This window comes from Nematolebias whitei, chromosome 3, assembly GCF_014905685.2.
Source record: "Nematolebias whitei isolate Nwh7 chromosome 3, NemWhi1, whole genome shotgun sequence".
Lineage (NCBI taxonomy): Eukaryota > Metazoa > Chordata > Actinopteri > Cyprinodontiformes > Rivulidae > Nematolebias > Nematolebias whitei.
Window position 1 is genome coordinate 51274951 of NC_056500.1, and position 10562 is coordinate 51285512.

At 43.3% G+C, this 10562-nt stretch overlaps 1 protein-coding gene across 1 annotated transcript in view; it reads right to left on the reverse strand.

The window, feature by feature from the left end:
• herc2 (HECT and RLD domain containing E3 ubiquitin protein ligase 2) overlaps positions 1-10044 on the reverse strand; it is a gene marked incomplete in the record, with an annotated part of 472599 nt that extends 462555 nt beyond the window's left edge. Inside the window, 4 exon segments of the mRNA XM_037698316.1 lie at positions 6297-6428; positions 6604-6697; positions 9254-9357; positions 9941-10044. Coding sequence (XP_037554244.1) covers positions 6297-6428; positions 6604-6697; positions 9254-9325 — 298 coding nt within the window.
• Positions 10045-10562: the final 518 nt, after the last annotated feature.

A 10562-nucleotide genomic window follows, 5' to 3' on the forward strand; every position in this document is an offset into this window, starting at 1 on the left:
GTTCCATGTTGCTGCTGATCCGTTCCATGTTGCTGCTGATCCGTTCCATGTTGCTGCTGATCTGTTCCATGTTGCTGCTGATCTGTTCCATGTTGCTGCTGATCTGTTTCATGTTGCTGCTGATCTGTTTCATGTTGCTGCTGATCTGTTTCATGTTGCTGCTGATCTGTTTCATGTTGCTGCTGATCTGTTTCATCATGCTCCAAGATGGCGCCGGTGTGTAGAGCTGCCCGTCTCTCGCTCTCTGCTTGTATTGTATTTTTGTTATTTTTACAATGGTTTGTGCAGTGTGCCGAGTCATATTTTCAGTATGATCGTCGGGCACTTTTGGAGCTCCGTACTTTTGCTGAAATTCCCGCGGAGTTTTTGAACAGCGGCCAGCACTCTCCCCCACCGGTCCTATCTGAGATTCCTGCGTTCCTTCTGCGTGACCCTGGCCTTTCTCCATGGAGGAAACGTTGCAGACGTCGTGGGAAGCGTGCAGGGATTTTGGTGAAACTGAGGCAAAGTGTGGATTATTCTATCAGGACTCGCTCTAGGTCTGATCATCTCCTCTCTGACCCGTGGTGCTCCCGGGGCCCGGCTGCTGGCCAGCTGCCCGCGCGCTCAGTCCATGGAAACACCTGGAGTTGTTTACCTGTGCGCCGCACCAGCAGACCAGGAGGAGCTGTTCTTCATAACCTGCGCCCGCTGGCGCGCGCGTCTCCCTCCACGGCTGTGCCTGTGTCGGACAATATCAGGATGTGTTTAATCAACGCAAGGTCTGTTTCCAACAAGACATTTATCCTCAATGACTTTTTTAAAGATGAGGAGTTGGATTTTCTGTTCGTCACGGAATCTTGGATTTCTGATGGTGAGTCCAGCGCCTTGGTGGAATTACTACCACTGGACTGTCTGTGTTTCAATGCCCCGCGGCCATCAGGTCGGCGCGGGGGGGGATTATTAACAGTTTTTAAAGCAAACTTTGCCTGTAAACAGTTGTCCATCCCGGTGTCCCGCGCCAGCTTCGAGCTGAGCGCCTTTGAACTTGGACACTCTCCTCCGGTCCTGTGTGCGCTCATCTACCGCCCACCTCGTTCTAAGGACTTCATAAATGAATTCTCTGACTTTTTGGCTGATATCACACAGAGATACACTCACTTTTTGTTTATTGGTGACTTTAATTTGCATGTGTGTTATCAGGAGAAGCCCTTAGTGAAGTACTTTCTAGATTTATTGGACTCTTTTGGCTTAGCTCAGCAGGTGAGCGGCCCCACCCAAGAATATGGTCACATGCTGGACCTCGTTTTAACACGCGATGTCTCTGTTTCTAATTTGAAAATCGGTGACAATGTTTTTTCAGATCACATGCCTGTATTGTTTGACTTCACCCCCCCTTGTCCTACTGCTAAGACGCGCGTTCCTGCACGTACGCGTTCCATTAACCGTTTCACTGCTGCTCGTTTTAATGAAGGTTTTAATTCTGAGAGGATCTAACAGTTCCCGGTGTCTCTTACCACTGAGGAGCTAACCTCTCAGTTCAACTCTGCCTGTTTAAATGTTCTGGACCGTGTTGCTCCCCTTAAGACCAGAAAAACAAAACTTAAATCAGAGCCTTGGCTGAATGACGTCACTCGAGCCGTTAGGCGGCAGTGTCGCAAAGCTGAACGAAAGTGGAGGAAGGACAGGCTCCAGGTGTCTTTTCAAATGTTAAGGGAGAGTTGGCGTCACTATCAGAAAACCGTTAAAGCTGCCAAATGTAAATTCTTTTCTGATTTAATTGTCTCCAACTCCCACAACCCCCGAGTTCTTTTCTCCACCCTGAACTCAGTTCTACACCTCAGTGAGCCTTCACCTCTGGAAGCCTCAACTGAGCTGTGTGAGAACTTCCTCCATTTCTTTTTAGAAAAAGTGGCAAACACCCGGGCACTCATTTCTCCACCAGCTCATGATCTGTCCATCCCATCTCAGTGTGTGGCTGTATTTGACCACTTTGAGCCCATCTCTCTGTCCTCTCTGGAGCAGGTAATGTGCAGCATGAAACCATCTGGTTCCCCCTTTGATGTGGTCCCCCTCGACTACTAAAGGAAGTTTTTCCTACCCTGGGTCCTTTTATTCTCTCTATTCTGAATAGCAGTTTATCCTCAGGTGTGGTGCCAAAGACTTTTAAACATGCTGCTGTCCAGCCCCTCCTGAAAAAACCTAACCTTGACCCCTCAGTCATGTCCAACTTCCGGCCTGTCTCCAGACTCCCATTCACCTCTAAACTACTGGAAAAAATTGTGGAGTCTCAGTTGAAACAGTTTTTGGGGGATCACGCTATCCTTGAGTTATTCCAATCTGGCTTCAAATCTCTCCATAGCACTGAAACTGCTCTACTGAAGGTTTTTAATGACATTTTCATATCCACAGACGCAGGTGATTCTGTGCTGCTTGTCCTATTGGACCTTACATCTGCTTTTGACACCATCGACCACAAGATCCTCATTTCTAGACTGGAGCAGTGGGTGGGCATCACAGGGTCAGCCCTTAAATGGTTTGGGTCCTACCTATCTGACAGAACCTTCTGTGTCAATATCAAAGATTCTAGTTCGGCATCGACAGCGCTCCAGTGGGGGGTACCGCAGGGGTCCATCCTCGGTCCCCTTCTCTTTTCTTTACACCTGCTGCCACTAGGTGCTATCTTCCGCAAACACAACATACCCTTTCATTTCTACGCCCATGATTGCCAAATTTACTTCCCCCTGAGGCACAGAAGCACACGCTCTATTCAGCCTCTTCTTGACTGCCTGGCTGACATCCGGGACTGGATGGCTTTAAACTTCTTAAGCTTCAATGAGAAGAAGTCTGAAGTCATGCTGTTCCATCCCAGTGGCTCACTCATGAACCATGACATTGACCTTTTCTCTCTAGCCCCGCTAGAGAAACAAAAGGTCACTAATCTGGGGGTGATAATGGACCCGTACTTAAAACTCAACAGTCAAGTAAACATGATGGTAAAATCCTGTTTTTTTCAGCTGAGACAGCTGTCTAAGCTGAAGCCTATACTCTCCAAAAAGAACCTTGAGACAGTGATCCACGCCTTCATAACATCTAGGCTTGATTACTGCAATTCACTTCTGTTTGGAATCAGTCAGTCCTCCATTGCTCGTCTACAACTGGTCCAAAATGCTGCAGCCCGATTTTTAACTGGTACAGGCTATAGAGAGCACATCACGCCAGTTTTGGCCTCCCTGCACTGGCTACCCATTCACCTTCGGATCCATTTCAAAATTCTCATGTATGTTTTTAAATCACTGAACAGTTCCGCCCCATCCTATCTCACTGATCTTCTGCAGCCATATGTCCCACCGCGCTCTCTGAGGTCAGCAGACCAGATGCTTCTCTCAGTCCCAGAAACCCGTCGTAAGCTCAGAGGTGACAGGGCTTTCTCTGTTGCAGGTCCACGACTGTGGAATGAGTTGCCACTGAGTGTCCGGCAGGCTCCCACACTCTCAGTCTTTAAGTCTCGCTTGAAGACCCACTTCTATTCTCTTGCCTTTAACACGGTGTGATTTGTTTTGGCCCGGTCTGTTCTCTACTCTGTTGGCCATTTTAGTTAGCTTCTGCTGCTATTTGTATCTGTATTTCTATTTTATGTTTTCCTGTCTGCTGTGCATGTTTGTGTTCTTTTGTACAGCACTTTGGTTGGCCTTGTTGCTGTTTTAAGTGCTATATAAATAAATTGGTATGGTATGGTATGGTATGTTGCTGCTGATCTGTTTCATGTTGATGTGTTCATTCTTGCTCATCTGCTCACAGACTCATGTTCATGTTTGTGCTGATGTTCAATGTTTTTATGTTATGAGTGCTTAGTGTATATTTAGTTGATGTTTTTCTTAGTACATATCTTTGATCCTATGTACCACATGAGGTGCGAATGACAAAGAATCTCGGACTCTGAAAAATTGAGCTTTGCACGGACATGCCCTGGGGGGTACGCTCGTACCTTTGCGTACGTACGCGCGTACCTCTGCGTATGGACGTACGCGGGAGTATACTGGGGGCTTACATGTGTCTGTCAGCTTCAGTGTAGGAGACCAGTCTGTGTTTGACTTGTGTGCACGCCTTCCTGAAAAAACAAATCATTCAATAGAACAAATGTTGTAATACACAAAGATGAACTTGTGTTATGGAATATTTTCAGTACAGATGCATCCACTGCTTTGTTCACACACAAGAGTAAAGAGGAACTCAACATCAAACAAACTGATAGTTCTAGTCTGACAATGTCACAGTGTTCAAATATTATGTATATTAAATACAATGTGTGTGTGACGCATATACTGTACAGTATATACAGTATATACATATACACAGTGTGTACTGTATAACATGTATTTATATTAATTATTGACAGATTTGTTTAGTAAATGCTTTAACTGAGATTCACTCACATTTTAGTACAATTTAACTTTATGTGTGTTTTTCTCTTCTTTTATTCACATCATTATTTTAAATGTGCTTTAATAACTCTGCTTTAATGACGGCTCACATGCTGCTGTAACGTCATACTGACCCGGTCTACCTTGAAACAAAGACATGTAAACTGTCTCAGTCATGTCTAACCAGCTAAATAAAGGTTAAATAAAATAACATGCAGCCTCCTGACAACAAACAGTCCAGGCTCAACACGGGACCAGAACCAGAACTTTGTTGCTGTGAGTGTTACGGTGTGGAGGTTAGCACGTAGCATAGCATTCTAAGCTAACTACAGTAGTAGAGACGCTAAATCATGAAAACAACAGTTCCAACACACACACGGTTATACTCTGACATTGTTTCACAAAATGATTTATATAGAATTTTTTGTTTACCGGACAGAAAGTGATGGGAGCACGACGTCTTCGAGGGCAGATCCTTATCCAGACTCAACGATGTTCTGAGGTGAGCTCCTCCATGGAGCTCCTTCACATTTCATTATTTCTGGGATTAAGTGAAAACTGCGCTTTGCCCAAACGTCTCCCCGATTGTAACATCCTCTACCAGCAGGAAACAACCAGTGCAGTCTACTTCAAGAAAGAAAACTTGAGAAAATTAACTAGCGGTAAACTGCGCTGTGTCTGCACCTGCTGCTAGAGGCAGAAATGCCCCTGATGTTACGTCACATGGGAACTATGTACATGATGACTGAGGTCCAACCTGTACGTTCACATATCGAATCAGACAATGGAAAAGCAGGAAGTGAGCTGCTGGAACTGTAAGCATCAATAACAGAGTTCATGTAGTGACCCAGTTACACTCACTGGAACATCAAACCAAGGCGGTCCCAGCTGTAATCAATAAAACAGGACAAGCAGCCATGAAGCATAACCTACAGTCAGAGAAGAGCAGCTGACCTGACGGTTATCTCCTCCAGCCAAACACTGTCCCACCCAGTTCCTGCAGTAACCACACTGGGTGAGAGACGCCACCCGCTTTCCACCACACTGTCATGTGTACCAGTATTATGTTGTGCTGGGTCAAAATAACCGCTCAGTCCTACCAGTTGTCCTACAAGCAAGTTGTCACTTCAGAGTTTCCACAATTCACAAGCTAAAGCACCAAAGGGGAAAGTGGTGGCACAGAGGTTAGAGAAGGTGGGCCTGTGATGGGTAGGTCACAGGTTCGACTCCATGGACCGACAACATCAAAATGTGGGTGGAAAAGGTGAAGCGCTACACCTGTTTGTTGCCCCACTCTGGACTAGGGGTGGGCGATATGGCTCAAATATAATATGATATTTCAGAGCATTCTGACGATAAATTTCACAATTTAAAAAAAAAACAGAAATCGTAGTTATTTCTTTGACAAAATTAACTTAACATGTTGCTTTGCAGTATTATACTAAATTTTAAAAAACCAAGGGGTAATTTTACTGAAATTACTTTATTTAGTAAAGTATTCAGTCTCCAAGTATAAAAATAAAAAGATCCTTCTGTTATTTAGATGAAAAAGTCTACACAAAATATAGATCAATAAATCCACCACAAAAACTAAAGTGCACGTGAAGTTTCCTAAAATAACTAAATAAAATTAAATGAAGCTCAAGATGTGTTGATCATAAATGTAACATAAAACAAATATATGTTTCTTTAAATGAGCTGTAACTTCCAGACGTTGTAACAAGGTGATCAGCTGAGCCTGAAGCATATACTTGTATGTAGTCAACATTTAGGTGTTGTGAAACCATGTGGAGTCACAAGAGTATTAATAAACCATTTGGAAACAGAGAGGTGTAAAAATAAAAAGCAGAGTAGGAGGGAAAGATGAGAACAAGTTCAAGTTTCCTTCCCTACCTGGCTGACGGCCCCAGTCCCAGGTCTCCATGATGGAGTGATGTGCAAATGTTGACATGTCTTCCTCCTCCTTCTTCTCTTTATCATTGGGCTCGTCCTTCTTCTGAGCTCCAAAACAATCAGTGCAGTCTTCTACTAAATACATGAAAAAGTACCATGATGTTCATGTGCTCGTTACAGAAAGCACACTGCTCCTGTGTCTGGTGCCGTTCTTTAATATGAAGGAGGAATGTTGTGTGTTGACATAAACACATGACAGCCATGTGAGAGAAACAGAAAGTGAGTTCTTGATGAGGGAGAGAGCTACCTGTGTGAGCCGGAACGTCTCTGGTAATCGTTATCTCCTCATCTTTTACCATTTCGTTCCACATCTCACTCAGTCCCTCTGCAGAGAATGCTCGCTGACAAAACACAAACCAAGACACAAAATAAGTTGTGACTAAAATATTAAACTCTGCGTTATTTGGAAAACACGTTCCTATCAAGAAAACTGATAGCACCATACCTGCAACTAAAACAACAAGTAACTTGATGAAAATAGCAGGTGAAATTTTATATATTATATATCTTCTTATACTGTAGACCTTGACAGGCAGCGCGGCTGCATGTGAAGAGGCAGGAAGTCATCCATTAGTTAAGTTCACGATTTATTAACTATATAACATAAACGTAAGCACATGCAGCTGTGAATGTTTAAATGTGTAAAAACACACGGAGGAGTCATTTTTCTGACAACATAAGAACATTTCTCACTACTTTACAACAGACATTGTTATCATTGGTGAAAGATGGGAATACTTTCAGAAGCAGTTGGTGCTGTCACAAAGCTCCACTGACACCAGAGTCTTACAAGGAGCAGGAAGTGACGTGCACAGAGCAACAGCAGCATCTTCTCACTGGTCCCTTCTAATCACTACGGATAAACAGCTGCACTACACTGGAGAACTACTTCTGAGACCAGCTGCCTGAAAACTGTGGAGTCGATGGGAGACAGGGATCATGTAGTGGATCAAATGAAAACTGGAGTCGATGGGAGACAGGGATCATGTAGTGGATCAAATGAAAACTGTGGAGTCGATGGGAGACAGGGATCATGTAGTGGATCAAATGAAAACTGTAGACTTGATGTGTGACAGGGATCATGTAGTGGATCAAATGAAAACTGTAGACTTGATGTGTGACAGGGATTATGTAGTGGATCAAATAAAAACTGTGGTGTCGATGTGTGACAGGGATCATGTAGTGGATCAATTGAATGCTGTAGACTTGAAGAGTGTGACAGGGATCATGTAGTGGATCAAATGAAAACTGTAGAGTTGATGTGTGATCTTATGTCTATATTCTGATTGACCTCATTTTGTATTTTGCTTTGTGTGTTACCTGTTGTTCTGTCTGTACAGCACTTTGGTTGGCCTTGTAGCTGTTTTAAGTGCTTTATAAATAAAGTGGTATGGTCTGGTAACTGCAGATTTATTAATGTTGCCACCTCTCTCTGCTCCTCTCATAAAGCACAGCACGGCTAAATGAGCTCTGACCCGTGGTTTGTTTCAAGAAAGCAGGCTGAAAAAACGCTCGGAGCTGCAGCTTCACGGTTCATACGCCACTCCGTTGTTTAAATGGTGAAAAAGATTCATAGTTCAGACCTTTCGTCCGGTCTGTTTTCAGCATTATCTACAGAAATAATTTTTCTGCCCCTCATCTGACAATCTAAATCCAAACTAGCTCTGAAAGAAGAGTCGTTTTGTAAATCCTCAGCAGCAGCTGCTCTTCATATCTGCCGTGTTTACTCGGTGTCCGCCCACCTCCTGCAGAATCAGGAAGGAGGGGAGAGCGGCTGAGGGGCTGGGTTTGTGTTCAGTCAGGTAGAAGGAGGGCGGCGAGTGGGAGAAAGACAGCAAGAGGATTTTCAAGTATAAAACTATATCGTTTTATATCGATATAGTCTCAACTTATATCGCTAAAATTATAATGATATTTTTAAAATATATCGCCCAGCTCTAAAGTGTAGGCTTATTGAAAGAAAACTACAAAATGGTGGCGCCTATCCAAAGTTTTTTTTTTTGTTAACTTTTTATGTTGTACCGTCACAATCACGTGAGTAATATTAAAGTTGACAATCGTTGAAAAAGAGCGAAAGAGCTGGTCCGGGAAAGTCAAACTGCAAAGTAGCGAGGGACTACTGTCCATCAGTAAATATGACTCGACTTTTTTGTGTTTCATAACGTCAGCTGGCTGTGGCGACCATCTTGAATTAATGTGATGCCAAAAGTTAATCCATTGTAAATAAACCTAGTTAGTACTTTCTGAAAGTTTCATTAATATCCATCACACAAGTGACTCCAATAATTAAAGACTAAGTTTTAAAAACAGCTCTCTTACAACCAGTATAAACTTGGCACAAAAGTTGGGGATGACTTTAAGCTACTACCACACTAAGTTTAAGCTCAATATCTGTCAAACTGACTGGTTTACAGCCATTTTTCTTTAATAATGTTATTTGGCTGTAGCAGCCATTTTGAAATGAACCAGTTTTAAATATTAGTTTAAATGCAAATCCAAAGATTAATTTCTGAAAGTTGACATCATCCATGTTGCGTGGTTTGAGATAGAGTATTTTGCCAACATAGACTGATGAAGCTTGCTGCACGGCTTGTGAAGTTACTTTGTGCTTTCCATTAGGCTGCAGTAGAAACCGATTCAATGTTGGAGCTCATGTAATATGCAGTCACTTCCTACTCCTAACATCACACCTAAACAATTACCTGTCACAGCCAACACACGTGTGAATACAGCCGCCTTACTGGAAACAAAGAGCAAGCAAGGCTTCACATTAGGTCTGCGAACACTGAGCAACTTCTGTTGTCACATCCAACTCACCATCAAACATGAGAACAACTTCACGGACCAAAATACACAAGCAACTGCTTTGGTCTATTTCTGATCAAATATTTCCATACCTGTAGGTCTATCTTCAGCCATTTGTCATGAAATCTCAGCTGAGCATCCAGGGTAAAAGATGGAGAAGGCATCTTCTTCTGTCCTGGCTGCAGTCACAGCCAACCTGCAAGCCAACAAGAAAACTCATTCACCGTCAAACTCACTGTTAATTGTTAGAAACAGGTGATCTGATGTCCTGACACAACGTGACGTCACTGTAAACAGATGCCTACAATACATCTTACTGCATCACCTCCAATCCGACGTAATATTAGCGTTTGTTAAAACTGTAAAGTTATTTTAGAATATTTGGCTTATGACATTGTGCGCACAATAACTTTATGTTTTGGTAGAAGAGGCCAGAGGCGATGTGTCTCGGAGGCTACCGAGCATGAGGAGCGCTGTGCTAGCGGCGGCTCGTCGGTTGTTAGCATGTGGGCCAACGAGCAGGCGGCGGATAACACGGCTCTGAGCAGCAGCGGGGCAGGCACGAGGCTTCACCGCTTCGCGTCTGCTCCACCACAGCGCTGATAACTTGCTCTGATAAACAGCTAACGCAACGTTAGCACACCAAAGCTAAACTAGCGTTCACCTGCGATGAGGAAAAAACACATGACACTATCACAAATAAGAAGCAACGCTTCGTACATAATAAACACAGTTCGTAACATGTCTAGGTTGAGTTTTTTTTTAATTATTATTATTACCTGCGGTCACTTCTCAAGCTATTCTCAGTCGCTATGCAGCATTAACAAGACCTACGTAATAGATTTGATTGACAGGAGAGGGAGCAGGGCGGAATACACGGAAACAAATTACGTTTCGACGCTAGACACCAGGCGACTGATATAGACAACTGCAGAGGAGAGGCGGTTAGTTCGCCAAAAAAATACGTTGTTTAGCGTTAACTCCGCCCGCTCGCGCTGTGACTAACTTTAATTTACGCCTCTTTCAGATTAAAGGCGGGACCTATTTATTGAGAAGCGGAGTTGACCTGGAATAACATAGATATCATATAAACACTAGATCCAGCATTGAGCGCTATCGCGCTGACGAGCTGTATGGCCGCCATCTTGGAACGGTCGACCGCTCCACTCAGTGTGACCTGTTTGTCAGGAGACATGAAGAATCTGTGGTTGAATCAGTCAGAGCTGAAAACTAAACTCATTCTCATGATTTGTTCCTCTGTAAATCTCAGGAGTACAGACATTAAAGATAAACACATGGTTCAGTGGATTTAAATATTCTTGGTGGGGTTAACATTAACACTAATAAAATATTATTATGACACGTTTTGCAAAACTCACAGTCACTGATACATTTTTATTA